The 22,537-nt window shown below is 44.8% G+C and overlaps 1 protein-coding gene across 2 annotated transcripts in view; it reads left to right on the forward strand.

Annotated features, from left to right (window-relative positions):
* The window catches only part of PLEKHG4 (pleckstrin homology and RhoGEF domain containing G4), a 92,649-nt gene that overhangs the window by 48,372 nt on the left and 21,740 nt on the right, over positions 1–22,537 (forward strand). For both annotated transcript variants that reach the window (XM_061593703.1, XM_061593704.1), the window contains exons 4-12: positions 286–501; positions 2,699–2,822; positions 10,918–11,011; positions 12,285–12,371; positions 12,786–12,902; positions 13,344–13,442; positions 14,437–14,585; positions 17,120–17,258; positions 19,953–20,075. In XM_061593703.1, coding sequence (XP_061449687.1) covers positions 286–501; positions 2,699–2,822; positions 10,918–11,011; positions 12,285–12,371; positions 12,786–12,902; positions 13,344–13,442; positions 14,437–14,585; positions 17,120–17,258; positions 19,953–20,075 — 1,148 coding nt within the window. The remainder of the gene's footprint in view (positions 1–285; positions 502–2,698; positions 2,823–10,917; positions 11,012–12,284; positions 12,372–12,785; positions 12,903–13,343; positions 13,443–14,436; positions 14,586–17,119; positions 17,259–19,952; positions 20,076–22,537) is intronic.

The following is a 22,537-nucleotide window of genomic DNA, read 5'->3' on the forward strand; positions in this document are numbered from 1 at the left end:
CCTTCCCATTTTTCAGCCAGTCCGAAAGAGAATAGTTTAGTTAAGTTTCTGTTTCCTCTTTAGGGACCATGTTCCTAGGGTAAACTTGTAACCCTCCTGTCACAACCTCCTGAGAAAAACATTCACATGGTACTTTTAACCTTCCTCTGATCCTTTGATTCTCCTATGCCGGAGAGCCTTTAAAGGAAAAAGCAACCATTTTACAAGCAAAGTTTTACAACTGAAAGCCCAACACAATGTGGTTGAAAGTCCTATTCCTTTATAGCATAATTTTTCCTTTTACAGAAACCTCATTGAAATGGGCAGAAAAGTTCAGTCAAGAAGCTGGCAAAGTTGGTCTGGCGTCGGCCGATCATGGTTCTATCTCAGAAGAAGGCTTAGCACGGGCTGTGCACCAAGAATTGCCCTCTGTTCCATCTAGTGGAAGTCAGCAAACTGCCCCCACTTCAGTGAAGGATGTGAACTGGGAGGTGCTTAGGAGTGGAGTTGCCTGCCTGCCAGGTAAGGAGGATGACCAAGCTTTTGCTGAAATTCTTTACCCTTTGTAAAAAATAAGAAAAAAGAAGTCTGTAGGCTGGGAAGAGGTGGTTTGTGTGTAGCATTTTGTGTTACACTATATACTAGACCTTTCAGCACTTTCCCTTTGGCTTTTAGTGCTGGAAGCAGGAACATAAACCACTGGCTCTCTCCAGGGGAAAGAGGCAAGTTCCCCTGCATTGATAGAACTGCCTGCCTACCATGTGTGCTCACAGCCTTTGCCTCCCAGCACAAAGGGCCAGTGTCACTTGAGAGTGGCCACAGCATGATTCCCAACTCGTGGTGGCTGTATGCCAAAACCTTTTCCGCTTTATTTATTTATTATTTAATTCAAACATCTATATGCTGCTTAATCATTCACATTTCTAAGCAGAGTACATAAAAACAAGCCATACACAAACTAGAACAATAAAATCATCTTGTTATTATTTCATTATTTAATTCGATTTTTATACCACCCATAGCAAAGCTCTCGGGGCGGTGTACAACAAATAAAAATATATCTTTACATTTCAATATTAAAAAACCATCTAATTCTCAAATCAACAATTAAACAATTAAAACCAACCACTACTTTAAAATGCCTGCTAGAACAAGATTTTTTTAAAAATTTACTTTGGTGCAGTAGCCTCTCCAGTACATGCTGGGATGGCTCCTGGCTCTTCGCATCCAGGGTCAAATTTATCACTTGTTTTGAAGATGTGGAAATGTTGGAGCTTTCACAAGACAATACTGAAAAATGACGGCTTGCTTGGGGGCTTCACCCGCTGCACTCTGTTCATTGCATGCCCCCAGAGGCTAGGTTCTGCCCAGAGTTGCATGTGTCTTTGTATATTTTGGTTAACGTTATCTGCTTATAGGATCCAGGTTTTCAAAAACATGTTGATATTTTTTGGTATTCATTCATTCATTCATTTGTTCACTCATGGAATATTTAGGAAAATCCCACTTCTCTGTTTATTGCAGGGGATGCCTTTGAAAGAGTGGATCAGGTTTTCCATGTATAAGATTCCACGTTCTATCACCTGTTTAAAGGGTGGGGGATGGGGGGAGAAAATGCAAAGAGGGGTTTGAGGGCAGAGCCACTGCTAGACAGAGTGGACTTTGCTGGCTGAGAGAGGTAATACCCTGACTCAGTTGAAGGCAGGTTTGTTATGTTTTGTTTTTGTGATGTAAAATAATCATATATTTGTTTAAGCCAGTCAGTGTTTTAGGGTGGAGCAGAATATAAATCAAATAAAATACTAGAGGGAGAGTGGTGGTAGTGGTGGTGAAAGAACAGTTTGGAGGTTTGAGGGTAGATTTTGTTAATGTTTTGCCTTAGCTCTTTTATGTTTTGATTGTTGTTTTGTATTTTATTGTTGTTAGCTGCCTTGAGCACCATTTGGTGGAAAGGCAAGAGCAGATGTAACTAACTAGCTAGCTAAACAATAAATGAATAGGTTGTCTATTGCCAATGTCTTCAGTCTCTGGGCCATAGTCTTAGGGTAGAGACACACTCCTGCCATTTGCAGTGTGTCTCCACCTCTCTCTTCTGAAAATGGGGGCACACAACACTAGTCAAACCCTGCAACTTCTAACTGTAAAACCTGGTGGGAGCAGCTTCAGTGCATTTTTTACAAATTCAGCTTCAAAGAGATTTCACAGATGATTGGCAGATCAACCTGTTCCTCCTCCAGGTGTGGCCAATGGAAACAGTTTGCTCTGACGACTAGTGTGTTTACAGCCTGAATAGCTAGATAGTTGATGTTTTTTAAATTGTGTTCCAAATACTGCATTTGCATGGAAATCCTGCAGGGAAATGCACACAGCCCAGGTTATAGAAGGAGAAAAATATTCTTTCATGCCTCCAACCATCCACCTCACAAATCTAGGTTAGTCTTCTTAAGAAGTGAGCCCAGAGAATCTTCTGGCTTGGGTTTCATCAGAAGTATTCCTTCTGGATCAAGCACCCAAGGCAAAACCCCACAGGTGGTTGGCCTGCTAAAAGCATTAAGAGCCACAGGGCATTTCATTAGAGCAATGTCAGTGTTTCTACCTGTATTTTACCTGTCCAGGCATATGGCCCATTGATAGCATTTCCTAAGGGTGTCCTGTGCGTGGAGAGAGCTTGATCATAATTCTGCCACTTAACCAGGTTTAACCAAATCCTTATCCTCAGGCACAAGAGACAAATATGGACGTGCGGTGGTCATCATCACAATGAGGAATACAATTTGGCTAAACCCACACTGCAATGCCAGCAAGCTGATGCGCCTCCTCCTGTACTTACGGAGCACTGTCAGGTTTGTGGGATGGCAGAGGAGGGAGAGGAAGAGGGGACAGTGACATGAGGAGGAAGAATTATTGCCAGAAAAATATAACATCAGTTGACTTTCTAGAAATGCAGCTTCTACCGGCTGCATTTCTTCTCCACTTGTACTACTGATTGATGAACGGGTCCTGTTTTAAAGTGTTCTAATCTGGTGCTTAAACAGCTAGCATGAGTAGCCCCCAAAGTGCTTCTGTACTCGGGAGCCTGTACAGACCAAAATCCATCCTGTCACTGGCAAAAACCCATGTCCCTTCCCTGGTGGCTGCAGCTTCTGCTGAGGAACAATCTGCAATTGCCCTGGTAACTTCAAGGGGGAGGTTTTCTCTCTCCCCCATTATTCTTCAGAAATGAACACATGCCTAAAAGGGCTGTCACTCAGAAGCAAAAGCTTGTTCTCTGCTGCTGTGCCAGAGGGGCAGGACTGGAACAGATAGGCTTCAGTTACTGAGAGAGTAGATTTTGGAGAAACCTGTTGACAGTAAGAGCAGTTTGGGAATGGAACCAATTACCTAAAGGAGTGGAGGGGGGCTTTTCCTCACTGGGGGGGTCTTCAGCCAGAGGCTGGGCAGCCATCTGGTGCGGATGCTCTAACGCTGGATGTCCTAAATCGGGCAGCAGCAGGTTGTACTAGAAGCAGGCCTACGAGGCATCCTTCAACTATATGGTCTGTGTAAAAGTGTTTTACTCTTGGGAAATAATTGCAGCATGGCTGGTGGGTGGGTCAGCTATTACTATACTTCCAGAGCTTTCCAAGCTTCCATTGACTGCCCAAAGTGAGGGGGGGAGTGTCTGTTATTTTCTTAAGCTTTTTCCTCATCATGAGCCAAAAGAGTCCTTGAAGCATTTTTTTAAAATGCTGTGGCACCACTTGCATAATATAAAATGCTTATCCAGTCCACAGGGCAGATGGTCCTGATCAAGGCTCTGTGGAGTGGCTTTTGAAGATCCCAGGAATAGGGATGGGGCAGAAATTCAGTTCTGTTCATACTTGAAGCCAAATCTATCAAATGCACTTTCCGAAACAATATGAAAACTAAAATACAGAGTAGAAACACCCTCACTGTTCTGCCAGTTCTAGTATTTCTCCACCTCTCTCTTCTGAAGACGGGGGCACAAGACTCTAGTCAAACCTCACCCCTTTTTGCTATAAAGCCTGGTGGCAACAGCATGAATGCGTTTCTTTAAAAACTTCAGCTTCAAAGAGATTTCGCAATTGATTGGCAGATCAACCTGTTCCCTCTCTAGGTGTGGCCAATGGAAATTGTTCTGGCAACTAGTGTGCTTGCAACCCCTGCCATCCTTCAAAATTCACACTTTTCTGAATTTTTGTAATGCCATTCTCCAACCAATGTTTACAAAAATGCAAATTGTGCATAAAAATGAATAGATAGTGAAAATTTAAAAAGTGCATTATATTAGGAGAAGTTTGCAAAAATGTGTACATTAGTTAAAGCTCCATACAAAAATATGTTTATTAGGAGAAATTCACACTAAAATGCTGAAGAATTTTCATGAGGATTCTTTTTTAAAAAAAATCACAAATTGCTGAAGAAGTGTGGAAAGTAACTTAAAACTGGAAAAATGAGACACACAGAGAACCGAAATCAACAGATCCTTTCATCCCTACTTCGAAGCCCTGTAGCCCTGAGCATAATTTTATGTGTGCACATTTTTTTAAAAGTGTGTGTGTCCTGGAAGAAAAAGCAGCAACCAGAACCCACACCAGAAGACCAAGCAGGCTTTTAATCCATTGGATCTGCTGGGAGAAAACCCTGTAAGCAGTCAGAGTAATACTGTTGCAGAGGAAGGAAGAGTGTCTGATACTACCTGGGAATTTTAAAAAAATGTTATCATGATAAAAGCCTTGAAGGGTGGCAAAGTTTGATCATTTATTTGTTGTTTAGAGCTGATTATGTAGAGTGAGGGCCAGCTGATTCACTGATTCATGCAGGGACATTGTTCATCCTTGGGTGACTCTAACATCACAAGGTGGCTTGTGTGCATGAGTGAGATAATGAGGGTCAAAGAGCACAGAGCCTTCCAACCACCTCATCTCATCTCGGAGGGGACATACGGTCATTCTTGATGGTCAGTTTCACTCACACATTTAGCTGCAAGCCCAGCAAGTATTAAGTGAGCAGTCTTTTTTACATTCTAAGCCCATGGAGACGACTGGGCTTGATGTTCACCTTGTGTACAGCACCTAGTTTGTTTACACTGGGGATGTGGTTCGCTATCTGATTCCGTTCTGTTGTTCAATTTGTCAAATGGGCTGCCAGTTCCTATTCGTTATAAATTGTGTTCCACTAGTTGTCGCGATTTCCTGTTCTTCCTTTTTCCCCATTATTTTTTTCTGAAAAATTGTGTAATTTTCTCAGTTATTCCTTATGCTGCTGTATATTTATATAATGTATACAGCAGCAGCAGATTACAAAAATAATTATGTAAATAATTGCATATTTTTCGCAGCGGATTTTAAAAAAAATTACAGTGTCGCTAACAGCCACAAACGCACACAAAGAGGGGAGCCTGTTCAACAATGAGACGAACTTGTGGATTATCCCAGAATTCAATACTAAATCCTATTTTGTGAATATTCTATACCATCCCTAGTTTATACACAACACCATCATCATAATGGATGTTAAGAACTGCCCTAGAAGGATGCTTTCTCAGAAAGGGCACAATCTGTGTTGCGGCCAAGGCATCCACACAACACCATATCATCCAGTCATTGGCCTGGTTCAGAGGTCACATTAAACCATAGTTAAAAATAAACTGCTACCTTCCTTTGGCATGCCAGGGATGAAACAAGCCAGAGGCTGGGTTTGTGTTGTTTGTGAACCAGCACATGGAGTAAGCCAAAAACAAACCTGCCTTTCTCAGACTGCAGAAAGTCCATCTTTTTTCATAAGAATGGGAGAGAGGCAAGGCCTCTGGGTGTAGATGCATAGCGCTATTCTTCCGTCTTTTTAAAAGGGCAGGGTTTTGACACGGGCAATGATGGATTGGGAAAGTGAGCCTATTGCAGTTCAGCACACATTCATTACAACATTTGCACCATTTTATGGCCTGTTTTTGATTTTTAGTCAATCTTTAATTATCATTAAAATACTTTTCCAACTATAAAAAAATGAAAGGTAGAATGCTATCATACTACAAAGCTGTTTAATTTTTTTTTTAAAAAAACCCTTTAGAGTCATTTCCATTAAACCATATTGCAGCAACCAAAGTTTTTAAAAATATATATTTTTGAGCTTGATTGTGGTGTCCTCTGCTTCCCTGATTGGATTGACTAATGATCTGACTAGATTCTAAGCTATTCTCTGTGTGGTGCATTATGTTCATTATTTGTTCTTTATTATCTGAAAATCGATAAACATGAGAACATAAGAAGAGCTTGCTGGATCAGGTTAAAGGCCTATCTAGTCCAGCATCCTGTTCTCACAGTGGCCAAGTAGATGCCTGTGGGAAGCCTGCAAGCAAGAGCACTCTCTCCTTCTGCGGTTTCCAGCAATTGGTATTTGGAAGCATGCTGCCTCTGAATATGGAAGCACAGCCTTCATGGCTAGTAGCCAGTGATAACCTTACCCTCCATGAATGTATCTATTCCTCTTTAAGAGCCACCCAAGTTGGTGGCCATCACTGCCTCCTGAGAGAGTGAATTCTATAGCTTAACTATGTGCTGTATGAAGAAGGACTTTCTTTTGTCTGTCCTGAATCTTCCAACATTCAGCTTCATTGGATGTCAATGAGCTCTAGTGTTATGAGAGAGGGAGAAAAACTCTCCTGTATCCACTTTCTCCATGCTTTGTGTACTTTTATACACTTCTATCATGTCTCCTCTTACTTGCCTTTTCTCTAGACTTAAAAAGCTCCATATTTTATTTATTTATTTTACAAAATTTATATACCTTTAAATTATTGATAAAACAGTTGAAAACAGTTAAAAACAAATAATTAAAAACATTTATTAAACAATTTAAACAACAACAGACTATAAAGATTAAAACACATCAACATGTATGTATCTGGATAGATTTGCCTAAGAAAAACAGTTTTAAGCAGGCGCTGAAAGGGAATATAGTGAAGGTGCCTGCCTGATGTCAATAGACAGGGAGTTCCAAAGAGTAGGTGCTGCCACACTAAAAGAATGATTTCTTACACGTGCAGAGCAAGTATTATGGCGCACCTGTAACAGTGCCTCTTCTGCAGATCAAAAGTTCTTGAGTGGGCACATATCAGACAAGTAAACTAGTCCCAAGTAGCAATGGGCTCCGTTAAGCAGCATTTGGATTTGCCAACAAATTATCCATTTTACTGATATTCTTTATCTTTGTGGAGAGGATTTAGAAGTCGCAACTCTCTGTGGCTGTTTTCTGATTCTTCCCCCCCCCCCATCTGCTTTGAAATCATCGATAGTACGCTCGTTAATGTTTATCGATCTTAACTTTTGATGTCACCTCTTGGAATATGTATTTCCTTTCACTTATGTACATGAGTGTATTGAGCAGGCAGAGGGGGTTGTTGTTGCAATCTGTTAAATGACATTTGTGGAGTCTGCAGTGGGAAACAAAGGAGAGATCCCAGTTATTAACTGAAACTGATCAAATACAATTCTGAATGGAAGAGGAAGAGGCTGTTTTTGACAAAAGGAAAAAAAGTTTTTCAGCCTGGCCTGGCAAGTCGCAGTTCTTGGAACCCTTTTTTACGTACACACACATGCACACATACAAACTCACTCACTCACTGTGCTGAGTGGGGGAAAGGGCCATAGAGCTATCATTTTATAGAACAGGAAAACATTTATTTTGGGCTGGAGTGTGCAGTGCATTTAATTGCTTTCTGCCCAGGGTCAGAGAGAGAGGGAAGGGGAAGGAAGGAAGAAATACAGGAAAGACTGTTTGGGTATAAAGGAGGGAGAGGGGGGGAAATGATTTCCTCTCCAAGATTAATTTGAGGCTCCCCTTATCTCTCTGTCTCCCTCTCTCCCCCTGTGCGTGTGTGCATAAAAGCTCCATTAAACTGCAATAATGGCAGCTGTTTTTCTTCCAGCACAGCAATTGCTTTTATACATGCACACACCCCAAAACTCACTTACTGTGCTGTGCTGGGGGATGTGGGCAGAAGGGCATAAATAAAGGAGGAAGAGAAATCAGCAAGCCTTGTATCTGCTTTGCTAAGGTGAAACTGACCAGACGGGCAGGAACACAGGCATGCAGGTGATCTGGTGTTTTCTATGGCTTGGGGGACAGGGAGAGAGAGAGAGACATGTTTCAGATGAGGAGGAGAAGTGGTAAAGGGGCAGGATTGGGAGGGTGGCACTGGCCACCACAGAGAAAATCTTTTTTTTCCTTTGTCAGAAATAATGATCTAAATATTGATATTTCTCAGGAGGAAAAAAAATCAGAACGGTAAAAGTAAACTAGTGCAGAAAGTGAACTGAAACAGAAAGAAACACCCTTTCATTCTGATGGAAATGCAGTTGGATTGATGGCAACATGAGGATCCTGTCTGTGGTCTCAAGCTGTTAAGGGCTTCATATACCAATAGTAACACCTTGAACATGGCCTGGTAACAAATCAACAACGAGTGCAGATCCCGGCGCAGAGTTGTTATATGCTGACAAATGTTGTAAACTTACTCATAGGGGAGTTGCCCTTTTCTGAACCTTTTCCAGCTCTACAATATTCTTTTTGAGGTGAGGTGACCAGAACTGTACACAGTACTCCAAGAGCAGTCGCTTCATAGATTTATATAACGGCATTACGATATTGGCAGTTTTATTTTCAGTTCCTTTCCTAATGATCCCTAGCATTAATTTTGCCTCTTTCCGAGTTGCCACACACTAGGTTGACATCTTCATCAAGCTATCCACTACAACCCCAAGGTCTCATTGCTGGTTAGTGACTGCAAGTTCAGACCCCATGAGCATATATGTGTCCAAGAACATTATGTCCACTGGATCACCTCTATCTATATGCTGGTTGACACTCTCAAATAACTCTTAATAGATTAGCAAGACAGGATTTATCCTTGCAGAATCCATTCTGTCTGCTTCAGCAAAGCTCGTTCTTCTATATGTTTGGTTATTTTATCTTTAACAATACTTTCCACAAGTTTTCCCAGGACAGACATTAAGCTAGCTGGCCTATAATTTCAGGGGTCCCTCTTGGATCTCTTTTTAAAGATTAGTGTTACATTGGCCACTTCCTAGCCCTCAGGTATGGAGGCAGATCTTAGAGACAAGTTAGCATAGTTTTGTTAGAAGATCAGCAATCTCACAGCGCTTTGGGTGGATGCCATCTGGATCTGGCAGTTTGTCAGCTTTTGTCTATTAAGCCTAGAACTTTATATCTTGCTACCACTATATGCTTCAGTTCCTCAGACTCTCTTCCTGCAAATGTTAATTCAGGCACTGAGATCTGCCCTATATCTTCCACTGTGAAGACAGACGCAAAGAATTCATTCACCTTCTCTGCAATCTCCTTGTCCTGCTTAAGCACTCCTTTGACTCTGTTGTCATCGAAGGGTCCAGCTGCCTCCTTAGCTGGTCTCCTGCTACTAATGTATTTAAAAGTATTTGTTGGTCTTTATGTTTTTAGCAACCCTTAGTGTCTGCTTGCATTTCTTTTGCCAAAATTTCTGTTCCTTTTTGGCCTCCTCATTTGGACAAGACTTTCATTTTCTAAAGGAAGCCTTCTTAATAATAATAATAATAATAATAATAATAATAATAATAATTTAATTTATGTGTCGCCTATCTGGCCAGTGGCCACTCTAGGCGACGTACAACTCAGTTACAATAAAATACATCATCATAATACAATACAAACGATAAAAATTATAAAACAATGACAGTTCAGAGTAATAGGCAATTAGTCATAGAGATTAACCCTCCCCGGAAGTCCCGAAGGCCTGTCTGAAAAGCCAGGTCTTCAAGGCCTGGCGGAATACATTCAGGGAAGGGGCATGCCGGAGATCATACGGGAGGGAGTTCCAGAGAGTGGGGGCCGCCACTGAGAATGCCCTCTCTCTGGTCCCCACCAACCTAGCTGTTTTAGTTGGCGGGACTGAGAGAAGGCCCTGTGTGGCTGATCTTGTCGGGCGGCATAATTGGTGGTGTTGGAGGCGCTCCATCAGATAAGCTGGGCTGAGACCGTGTAGGGATTTAAAGGTTAATACCAACACCTTGAATTGGGCCTGGAAAACAACTGGAAGCCAGTGCAGATCGAACAACACTGGAGTGATGTGCTCCCGGCGACGACAATTTGTAAGTAGTCGGGCCGCCGCATTTTGTATAAGTTGTAGTTTCCGGACCGTTTTCAAGGGTAGCCCCACGTAGAGCGCATTACAGTAATCCAAACGAGAGGTGACCAGGGCATGTACCACCAATGGGAGCTGATGAACAGGAAGGTAGGGTTGCAGTCTACGTATGAGGTGTAATTGATACCAAGCTGCCCGGCTTCTTGCCTCTAATAGCTTCTTTTGACTCTGCTTGTTAACCACACTGACATCCTCTGAGCATTTTTTTTAAATTAGCATTATTGTGGTATAGTCTTATAGCAACATAATATAATACATTATTTATAACATTATTGTGTTATAGTGCTATACCTCTTTCATTTTTGAAAAAATATAGCCTGAAAAGTGTTTTAGTGTTAACTAAAAAACTATTTTTATTATAAAAAATGGGGTAATAAAATGGCATCCATCACAAATGTTATAGTGAATGTGTGCTGAACTTCAAATGGCCTCACCCAGCAGAAACATCACACCTGCTTGTGGACAGAGCATAGAAGGATGTACACATAGAGAAAACACAATACGTCTGGTTTAATGTGGAAATTCATTGCAATTTCACTTGTATAATACAACAGAAGAGCCACGGATTGGGTAGTGCCAAGATCCACCTGTCTAGAAGCAACTTTTGTGGTCTAGGAAATATGATCAGTGGGTTGATTTGTAGAGGAGTGCTTTTGTTGAGAGGCTGTCATGAGATGGACACTCTGGAATAGCTTGTATAGATTTTCAGCAATTAAGCTTTCTCTCTTTTTGGCTTCCAGGCCCGAGTGCCAGGCTGTGGAACTCACCATCCTGGTAGATGCCCGGCGATGCTCTCCAGTCCCAGCTCTGTTTAAAGCTTTAGCCATCCTGCGGGTGAGGCCTTTGCTGCCAACTCCTTTGTGCTCTTCCTCTCCTTCCCACCCCCAGGTGACCTGGCAGAGGAGCCCCATGACAAAAACAGACAGGAGGTGGTGGCGCCCATGAGAGCATCCAAGCTTTGCCCGTCAGATGAGCTTGCTGAGCCTCTGCTTCTCCTGATCACCCCATCCAACTTGCCCAGTTTCTTGTAATTTCCAGTGCTTCAGTGGTGGCCACCAGGTTTCTTTGTGGTACTCTGCGGGGTGCGAGCAGTCACAGGGAGCAGCAGGAGCAGCAGGCAGGCCATGGCCTCCAGGAAGACTGGGCTCCCCCCGCCCCAAATGTAAAGGCATTAACTGCCTGTGGATGGGTGGGCAAGGAGTTCACTGCTTGTCCGTTTCTCCTGTCTGCCTTATTATCCCTCCTCCCTGGGACGGTAGAATCGGTCTATTCTCAACAGTCGCTGCTGGAGGGGAGTGGGCAAGGCAGGAGAGGAGAGGTGGGGAGGATCTCAGGAGGGTCATAGAAACTTGGGAGTCTGGCCAACCCTTCCTCGTACTGTGTAGGAGGACACAGGAAGTGATTGTGATTCTAAGGTGAAATAAGATGCCTGTTTTCATGTCAGCGGAAGCTTTAATGGAATGTGGTGGAGCAAGTGAATGTGCCCTGAACCTTGTCTCTGAAGTGGGGAAATAGGCATGGCTACTTTGATATCTATGGCTTGTTCTAGAAGCAGGGGCTATAACAACATAAATAAGCAAGTGTAACTACTGTAGTTTAAATCTATTTAACTGTCAGGACTTCTTTCTGGGGACTGCAACTTCGCAATGTCCTGAACTTTCTGTGGTAGACAACTACAGTTTCTGGGGTTCCTCGGGGGGGGGGGGGAGCCACAACCATCAAGTTATTCTGTGGTTGAAATGTAAACAAGCCAGAGTTTGTTGGATTAGGGGCTTGTCCACACTGGGGTTTACTGTGTGTTTGCAGCTGTTTGCATTTCCATTTAATATGCGTAGTCCACATGACGTTACCCTCAAACAACAGCAGACCTTGATCCCTGGTTGGCCCGACTAGATGGCAGCCTTTTGACACCTGCAGCTGTTCAAATTTGTCTCTTTCTCTTTAAAAAAAAGAATGGCTTGTGTGGAAGGGCCAGTAGAGAGGTGGACCAAAGACTATGCAAAACAAACAGCCCATAAGAGACCCTTGTTTAGCTGCACATTAAGCTAAATTGGATCAGAGCCACAGCCAACAGCAGAGGCTCCAACATCTGCTTTTGCTGTTGCAGGATGCCATCCCACACTGCATCCATGGAGTCCTGTTGTTTGTTGAGAAAGACGTTACCTTCCGGATGGAGAAATCAGTTCCTATACAGGTATTGAGAGGTGTTCACACACTTTGGTCATCTCTGGACACTTTACTCTTTAATTTTCAGGCCTGTTTGTCTCCACAATACTTTATTTATTTATTTATTTATTATTTTATTTATATCCCGCCCTTCCTTCCAGCAGGAGCCCAGGGCGGCAAACAGAAACATTAAAAACACTTTAGAACATCATAAAAAGACCTTAAAATACAATTAAAACAAAACAACGTTAAAAACATTACCTAGCCCAGAATTTGGATGTAGAGGAATCTCCGCTTCCTTTTATTTTGCTTTCTACGTCTGGGCAGCAGAGCTGGGAGATCTGTGTCTGAAGCCCAGCAAGGAAATCCTGGCAGCCCTGTCCTTGGTGGCTGCCCACTGGTCTGGCGCAAGGTTCCAACTTGCATGTTCATCTCTCCTCAGTGGGAACTTCTCTCCTCCATGAAGTCCCTCCACAAGCACATTGAGAGCGCACAGCTACCCCTGGAATTCGACGGGACCCTCTTGTATTGCCATCGGGACTGGCTGCACTTTCGAATGGTGAGTGAGACTCGCATCTGAGCACAAACGCGCTGCCTTTGGGGGGTCCCTAACCCTTCAAGGCTAAGCCCCACATGGTGATCGGGACTATAGATGCACACACCCCAGGGAAACATGCCATCCTCCATTTGTACAGTTGAAATTATAATTGCTTTCTCTTAATTTGGGCCACTGACCCAAGAGAAGGAGTGGCTGTGTTGGTGGATGTGTGGTGTGCAAAGGGAGAACACTCTCACAGCTCTTGTCATTTCCTGAGCCTGTATTGCCATGTGCCACGAGGGCAAGAAACTTGCTATTTTATCAAATGAGATCCCCATGTGGTGGTATAAGCCGCCTTGCCTTAGCCAAGAGCGGCCTCTGGAGACCTCCCAGTAACTGCCTCCCTAACCCAGGGAAGGAGGGGACCTTCCCGTCACTTTGTGATCTTTGCTGGCTCTGCAGCGCCTGGAGCACTTGCTGCAAGGATGTGAAGCTGCATGCGCATTCCTCAGGGGAGCCATACAAGCTGTGGAGTCCAGCAGGTGGCCAGACAAGGCAGAGGTGAGTCTCCCGCATCCCGTCTCTTGTTGAAGCTCTTCATCTCCAGGTTCAAGAGCTAGGCTGCCTTGAGAGCAGGGTGGCAAAGCAGCGTCGCCTTAAGGGAGGCTTGTTCAGATGCTGGCGAGGCAAGAGTGGAACGGGGCCCCAGGGCCAGTGGGTAGTGGGGAGACTTGTGGCCCAGCCCCTTCTTAGCCGGGATGCTCCCTAGGAGACGGTGAGCCAGTCTCTCTCTCTCTCTCTCTGTCTGATTTGTCTCATGGGGCTGTTGTGAGGAGGATAAAATGGGAAAAGGGGCTGGTATGCCACCTTGAGCTTCCTAGAGAAAGGGTGGGATAAAAAGGTCTTAAACCGTGGTTTGGCAGGAAAACACCAAACTCATCCTCCAGCTCTTTCCTGCTCAGTCGGCTGCTCGCCGTGAAGATAGGCTAGAAGATCATCATCACTGGGTTAGTTCTGCTTCAGTGCGCAAAGGAAAGGGCTTAGGGGGATTCTGTGGGGTGACAGAGCCCCCTGTCAGTCTCTGGCACTAGCCTTTTGTCTGCAGCAAAGAGGCCGAGCTTGCTGGGGAGGGGAGCGTGGCATGCATGGAGACTGAGCTTCATGGCCTTTGCAGGGCACAAGGAGGGAGGGCCCTCCATGTTCAGCCATGTTATGTCACCTTTGCAGCTTGGAAACTTGGACGCCCCTTGAAAGCAGCTGCCTCTTGCTGTCCTGTTGGCCTCACAGCAGCATTGCCTGTACTGGACAGGATGGGAAAAGAGGAGCAGTTGACCTCAGCCTGCTTTCCCCAAAGCAAAATGGCTGCTGGGTCTAGATTATCATTATTCCTTGCAAAGGAGAGGATGATTCTGTCTTCTGTGGCCAGGTCATCTGAGGGTCCAGGCAGACCATGGACTCTTTCTCAGGCTTTTCATCGTGGGCTTCCCCAAGTTAAGAAAAATGTTTCATTGTGAGTGCTCTGAGCAGGGTCTGCGTGGTTTCCTTGGTTTTTCAGGAGGCCAACACCTTGCTAAAGAGCTACAGGCAGCTAATGAAGACTGTTCTTGACGACAGGCGGCTGGTCAGTTTGCAGCTGGAAGGTGGGGCGCTGCTGGCTGGCCTCCGGAAGGAGGAGTCCTGTGTTACTCTGACCGAGGACTACAGGTGAGCCTCCTGGGAAGTGCAGAGGAAGGTGGAGGGGAAAGCACAAAGCACTGCTGCCCTGAAAGGCATACAAGAGCTACCACCCTCTCCACCTGATGCACTGTGGCCTTCAACAGGGGATGGCAATTTAAATTCTGCCCCAAATCAAATTAAATAATGTCCAGAAGTAACATGTATTCAAAGTATATTATTTTGTTTATCTAGGTGGTCTCCACATAGTAATTGAAATCGAAATAAATGGACATGACTCACTTAGGTACATTAATTTCAACAGGCTTACTTCTGCAGAACTTAGTTGGATATACCCCCTAATTAATGTTTATTCAGTCTTTCCTCTGAGGAGTCCAGAATATTGCACATGGTGTTTTGTGGCCCCAACAACCCTGTGAGGTAGCTTAGGCTGGGATAGAATGACTTGCCTGTAGTTCTCCAGTGAGGTTCAAGGGCTTGGAGGGCTTTCTATGAGAATATTGCTTGTTTCCATAAAGGTTTTCAGTTTGCACCCTAACTGTCTACTCTGCTTCCCAAAACTAGCCAGGCCGGAAGGGAAGGGCCAGAGAAGCTCCCTCCACAGCCCTTGCTTCTCTTGGGGCAGCTTCCATGGTTGGCTGAGCAGCTTTTGTGGGTGGGAACCAGGAAAGAGCCTCCGGCTCTGCCTGCTGTGGGATCTTCTCCTGCCCTGGGACTCTGCCCCCCCCCCCCCACGCACATCAGCCAAAAGGAGGGCTGGCGGGGGAGCTGCAGGACTGCAATCCTTCTGCCTGTCTGGACTGGGGAGTGTTTGGCAGAGCTTTTCTGCATGTGTGTACATGCAGACACACAAGCACGAGAGGCAAAAGCTTGCTCTGTGGTTAAAGTGATGAAAGCCTACAAAGGCTGCACAGAATTCTCTGCTTACAGAATTGCACAAGCAGAAGAATGATGGGGAGACAATGAGCAATGCGCTGCAGCTACAGCGCAAGAAGGAAGTGCCCGGGGTCAGTACTGGAAGCACAAAGGGGCTGTAAGGAAGGAGAAGGCGGAGGCATGGAGAGAGGGTGGGACCGACTCCTGTGATCTGTCCATCATGCAAAAAAAGGGGCAAGACATCCTCAGGGTACGTGTTACAGCGGCTAATGATCACGATAGCAATAATAATCGGTTTACAGCAGGGTAGGGGAAGCACAGGTGTAAGTACAACAAAGTCTGAAATGGCGGGGAGCATCATATGGACACCTGCAAACTAATGGAAACACAAGTAAAGGGACTTAGATTGGAGATTAAAAGGAGGTATGGATGGGCCCTGGGTGTCCATTTGGAAACACAACTGTCACTTTAAAAATGCCTTGCCGTGCTGCCTCAGAAGCTGTTCCTAGTTCACTGAGAGTGCCTTCATTCTTCTGTTGAAATGGAGGGAGTTCAATTTCTCACGTGCAACTTAATCCCCACCCCTTAAAAGAGTGAGCGAACCTTCAGCTTGGTAAAGAAATCTGCAAAAAGAAGTCCTGCCAACCAAAAGGAAATTTCAGAAATACGAGGCTAAATTTTTTACCCTTGAACGATAAAAGACATTTGTTGGCACTTGCCATCAGAACCTTCCCCACCACCCCTGCCTACACAATGGCCAAGGAAAAGAGGGACCAGCGGGGGAGGGGGAGGGGGAGCAGGATCTTAGTCCACTTTAAGCTTCTCCTTTTTGTTGTAGGCCTGCTTGAATCTGATGATTGGATCTGGAAAATATGTGTGGGGTAGCCTCCTTCACCGAGCTCAGCATAGGCAGCAAAGCATTTTAGCGCTCTGCCATTCAAGGCTCTCCCCCGCTCCGCTTCACCGCTTTGCTTTCCAGATGCTTCTTCAAGACCTTGAGCACAACCTATGGAAGGCCCCTCTCAGCTGACTGGCTGCTTCCTCCTGTACTGCACGGCACAATACAGGCAGCCATGGCTGTGTTGGCCCCATGTAAAAAGGGGGAGGATGAAGTCTTGTATTGGATCAGTTTCTGAACAAGTAAAGGACACTGTGCAAGCTTGGCAGTCATCTTGTTTTCAGGAATAATGGGAAGGCAGCCGTCTCCTTCACCAATACTAGGTCTCAGAAGTTTTCAGTGAAGTCTCTGCAGGTCTGCTGGATGTGAAATGAACTTTGAGGAGGCATGGCAAGCCATGCAGCCAGCCACAAGCAGAGCTTGTCCCTCCCATGAAGAGCTCTTGTGCCTGCTTCCACAAATCCAGCCACAGGAGAGCACACCAGCATCTGCGGCTGCTGCATAGTGATCAGAATGGGAGCAGAGCTGTTCAGAAAAGCCTGCCACTCTTGGAGGGCAGGACATTTGCTTCTGTTCTCAGTCCTGCCATGTGACTTTGTCAGAACTGGAGCTGCTGCCCTCCTCTGCAATCCCATCACCCATGGGGCTGGTCTTCCTCCCAGAATTTCCTCTAATTTCGGGCCTTGGAGTTAGGATGTGACATGGGACTACTGGCTCTCAGCAGAATTTGCAGGGGGTAGTTCTAAGAAACTGGAACGCCTGCTGATGTCTCATTGTTCTTCCCTTTCAGAGATGCATTGGAGGCAGCTGTTGCTCTTTACAACAGAGTGGATGAGGGCATCCACCAGCTGGTGATGATGTCAAACAAGCGCATCCAGGCCCTGGAGCTAGTGATGGACTTTGTGGCCTTTGAAGAATGCTTTCAGGAGGTTTGTTGACATTTGTCTGGCAGTTTAGATGGATTTACAGCCCAATCCCATTAGCTGCCCTGCTGGCCAAAAAATACTCACTGGTGCTGACAGTGAAACAGAATCCTTGCTAAATAACTTCTGCTTGACTGAAATTAAATGTAGGTATGGCTGAAGAAGTGATGTTTGTAAGGCATCTGGGTGATGGGAGTTTCTTGTCACATCCCCTGGCCACTCATGTTTGTAGCCTGGGGTAAGGGTTCATTCTTGGTGCACACTACAGATGTGGCTAGGGAGCTCTCCACTTGCAAGAAGGCTGTGGCCTTTTCTTTCAGTATTTGGATTTAGAGATGCGTGGGGACACATGCACCCTGCGTCCAGGATGGGATGGGGCTTGAGGTCTCATCACACTTGTAAGTATGTGGTTGGAAGAGCAGTGGGTGTGGGGCATAGAAGCACCCACTGGGAGCCTTTCCCACTGATCCTTTTCTAGGGAATGGCAGGGAGCACTCCCAGAAACCACCGCAACTACTGTGAGCATTCATAGCAGCATCTAGGAACCATGGGAAGTGTACTTCCCATGGCTTCTGGGATCCCTGGATCCTGTTGTGCATACTTATCCCAGTGTCCTGCTCTGTTATTACTTGGGAGTGCTCTTTGCCCCCCTCCCTTGTCTCAGAACATTTGGGGAAAGGGGTGAGAGTGTGGAGAGCTCCTGAGAACACCTGTGGGACAAAACTGATCCATTTTAGATTGGCTTGGGTTCTAGAGAACTCTGGGTCTGATAGGAAATGGGAAAATGGATCTGGGGGAGAACCAAACTGTCTCCAGAAATCTGGTGCCTATCACCCAAGGCGCATCAGCTGACTCACTGGCTGAACCTGATTACAGGCCCTCCTAGCCAGTGAGGTCACGTGTGTCACATGACAAAAAGATGGTTCCAGGAGTACCTCCAAGTACCTGCTCCTTCAGGGAGTACAACCCCATCCAGGGCAGGCAACTGGCCTGTCTTCTGAATCCAGGCACCATCTACTAGGTAGCTGGCTTCTGTCCATTTGAATTCTGTCAGTTAGGCTTTCAGTACCGATCTGCCATTTTTTTGCTTCCGATTGTTTGCAAAATTGCCAATTCTTGGTTTTTTTCCAGCGAAAAAAATAATGTAATTGCTAACAAAAATGCTAATGAAAATGCTTCTGCTGTAGGCACTTGTTCCACTGAGTTAAGAATGCATCAGCTTAGAGGAAAGCTAATTATGAGGACAATAACGTAAAATTTGGAGTGGATTTTATTAAAACAACAACACACACGTGATAGCTGTGACCTGCTGCAAGAAATCAGTGCCAGTCTGAAAACAATGCAGATTGTTGGCTATGTCAAAATTCGATAATAAATCTGAATTAGGGGAAATTCTCCCCCATCTCCACCACTCACCCACCCACAAAGCCTCTGCCTTCCCAAGATTCAGACTCTCATCCAGTCCAACTCTGCGTCCAGGCACCGGTCCAGGCCTTTCCCAGCCTGTCCTCATTCAGATGCAGCAGAGAAATGCAGCGTGTGGATGACACCTGCCCCCAGAACTACAAATGACTGCTTCCAACAGCTTCATGTGGATGTTGAATAGCCCTGGGGACTATGCTGTGGGTCCAAAGAGCAGTCTGGCAGGCTACTCTCTGCAAGTGGGATCAGAACCCCAATCCCCATCTCACAGAGCTGGCTGTTACAGCAGGGAACCGTGGTGAATGGTTTTGAAAGCCATCAAGAGGAGGAGAAGGAGGAGAAGGAGAAGAAGCAGGGTCTCTCTCCCGACCAGGTTCATCCATCAGGGTGACCGTGGCTGTTTCAGTCCCAGACCCAGTCTTGAACCCAGACTCAACTGGATCTAGATAATACATTTCCTCCAGAAACACTTGTAGTTGCTCCACGATCTGCGACCTGCACCAGCACATTACTCCAAAATGCAACTGGTTGGCAGTTGTTACACACCATTAGCTCCAGGGCTGGATGTTAAAGGGGTGTACTTGCAACTGCCTCTTTCAAGGTGGCAGGCACCACCCATCCCATCATAATGCATTTACCACACCTTGAACCCAACCAGTCACACCCCTCCAGCTGTTTCCCACCCCCCAGGATGGACAGGGGTCCAGAGGGCATGTGGTCGGGCACAAAGCTACAAGCATCCTGTCCACATCATCAGGCCACGTAAACTGAAGACGGTGCCACAAGAGAGAGAGAGAGGAAGACACCTGAGTTGCAACTGCCATAATTGTGCCATCCACATCTCTGGAGCTGAATGACCTTGTACTCAAAAATGTTGAGCAAATTGCTCACAGTTGCTCAGTGTGCTCCAGAGGCCCATCCCCCATAGCTGGCATGACAAGCCTACATTTATATATTCTGTGTATAACATGCCACCAAGTTCTTGAGGCTGCTTACAACACAAATAAAATAGGTTAAAAATAAATAAAATTAAAAGAGATCATCTAAAAGCAGCACAAAATCACATGGCTAAGATACATACAAGCTGAAACAGATTGGAGGTGGCGGGGGAGGGAGGAGCACCACTGGAAAGACCCTTTCCCTGGCAGGCAAAAGGGCCAGATGATTCACATTCTTTCCAGTGACAGGAGTGTGGTTTTGCTCTCCTGAGGCGGAGAGGGGTATTCCTGGCCTTGATCCACCCATAACAGCCATCACTTTTGCCTCTTTTTCTCATAGGTCAGTAGTTGGATGGAGAATGTTGGCCAAACGCGGCTCACAGAGCTAAGCAATGTGGACAGTTCCTTGGAAGTCTTACGTAAAGCACAATGGCAGTTCCAGGATTTTGAGCTGGTGGCAGGCGTAAGTCCTCTGTCCCCTCACCCCCAGCACTGTCACTCCACACAAATCCATAGGTTGGCTGCATGTGTTCAGAGGCAAACTCTTTTTTTAGTATATCATGTATTCCAGGACTGTGCACTGACATGAAAAGAGGTTCTCGAGCTAAGCCCTGGAGACCCTTGGCTCAAAGAAATCTCTTCTTGTATATCATTTGTGCCTCAGTGCAGAACTGAGCTTTAAATTCTTAACTGCAGACCAGCTGCACCAGGCCCCAGTCGGAGTTGGGTTCTCCTGTTTATTATTATTGTTATATTAAATGAGCCCCAGAACTAATATTTTTTCTTCCAGTGATGTTGCAGGACATTATTCCCTCTTCATGCACCCTGTTCCAGTCTGCATTTCAGTGGGCTAACAGATTTTATTTGTGATGACAATGAAGCCTCTGGCAGCAGTCAAAAGAGCTGCTGTGATGTCATGGAATTTTGACAAACGTTCTAACTGTGAGTGGAGCTGAGAGAATAATTCAGCTTCACATACAGCAGAGTAGATTATAAGATGCCCAACTTGATTCAGCAGAAGAAACAGGAAAAAGTTAGAGAGGGTGTTGCTTGAATGGGGAGGGGGGAGAGTGAAACAAGCAACCATCTCTAGCCAAGCGACAGGCTAAGCCACACACACCCTCCTGGTTTGTTGCTATGTGCCTTCCACGACTTACAACAATCCTGTGAATCAGCGACTTCCAATAGCATCTGTTATAAACCTGTTCAGATCTTGTAAGTTCAGGTCTGTGGCTTCCTTTATGGAATCAATCCATCTCTTGTTATGCCTTCCTCTTTTTCAACTCCCTTCTGTTTTTCCAAGCTTTATTTATTTATTTGTTTGTTTATTGTTTCCATTTATAGACCGCTTACTATCTAAAAGATCTCAAAGCGGTTTACAATAGAATACACAAGGTACAATTAAAAAATCAAAATTATTTGATTTATATCCTGCCCTTACTCCCAGTAGGGAGTCTTTTCTAGTGAACCATGTCTTTTCATTATGTGTCCAAAGCATGGTAACCTCAGTTTCATCATTTTACCTTCTAGTAATAGTTCTGGTTTAATTTGTTCTAACACCCAATTATTTGTCTTTTTCGTAGTCCATGGTATGCACAAAGCTCTCCTCCAACACCACATTTCAAATGAGTTGATTTTTCTCTAATCTGCTTTCTTCACTGTCCAACTTTCACATCCATCCATAGAGATCGGGAATACCATGGTCTGAATGATCCTGACTTTGGTGTTCAGTGATACGTCTTTACATTTGAGGACCTTTTCTAGTTCTCTCATAGCTGCCCTCCCAGGTCCTAGCCTTCTTCTGATTTCTTGACAGCTCCCTTTTGGTTAATGACTGTGCCAAGGTATTGATAATCCTTGACAAGTTCAATGTCCTCGTTGTCAACTGTAAAGTTACATAAATCTGTTGTCATTAATTTAGTCTTTTTGACGTTCACCTGTAGTCCTGCTTTTGTGCTTTTCTCTTTAACTTTCATCAGCATTCGTTTCAAATCATTACTGGTTTCTGCTGGTAGTATGGTATTGTCTGCATATCTTAATTTTTTGATATTTCTTCCTCCAATTTTCATATCTCCTTCATCTTGGTCCGATCCCACTTTCCGTATGATACGTTCTACATATAGATTAAACAAGTAGGGTGATAAAATACACCCGTCTCACACCCTTTCCGATAGGGAACCAATTGGTTTCTCTATATTCTGTCCTTACAGTAGTCTCTTGTGCATGACAATCAGATGCTGTGGCACCCCCATTTCTTTTAAAGCATTTCATAGTTTTTCATGATCTACACACTCAAAGGCTTTGCTGTAATCTATAAAGCACAGGGTGATTTCCTTCTGAAATTCCTTGGTCCGTTCCATTATCCAACGTATGTTTGCAATATGATATCTGGTGCCTCTTCCCTTTCTAAATCCTGCTGGGACATCTGGCATTTCTCACTCCATATATGGTAAAGCCTTTGTTGAAGAATCTTGAGCATTACTTTACTTGCATGGGATATTAAGGCAATAGTTCAATAATTACTGCATTCCCTGGGATCCCCTTTCTTTGGATTTGGGATGTATATGGAACACTTCCAGTCTGTGGGCCATTGTTTAATTTTCCATATTTGTTGGGAAAAAATTGTCAAACTTTGGACAGATTCAGTGTCAGTAGCTTGTAGCAACTCTATCGGTATGCCATCTGTTCCTGGTGATTTGTTTCTTCCAAGTATTTAAACAGCAGCTATCACCTCACATTCTAAGATTTCTGGTTCTTCATCATGCGGTTCCTCCGTGAATGAATCTGTCATTCTTGCATCTCTTATATAGTTCTTCAGTGTATTGCTTCCATCTTCCTTTTATTTCATCTCGGTCAGTCAGTGTGCTCCCCTGTTGATTATTCAACATCCCTACTCTTGGTTTAAATTTCCCTTTCATTTCTCTG

This window comes from Rhineura floridana, chromosome 13, assembly GCF_030035675.1.
Source record: "Rhineura floridana isolate rRhiFlo1 chromosome 13, rRhiFlo1.hap2, whole genome shotgun sequence".
Lineage (NCBI taxonomy): Eukaryota > Metazoa > Chordata > Lepidosauria > Squamata > Rhineuridae > Rhineura > Rhineura floridana.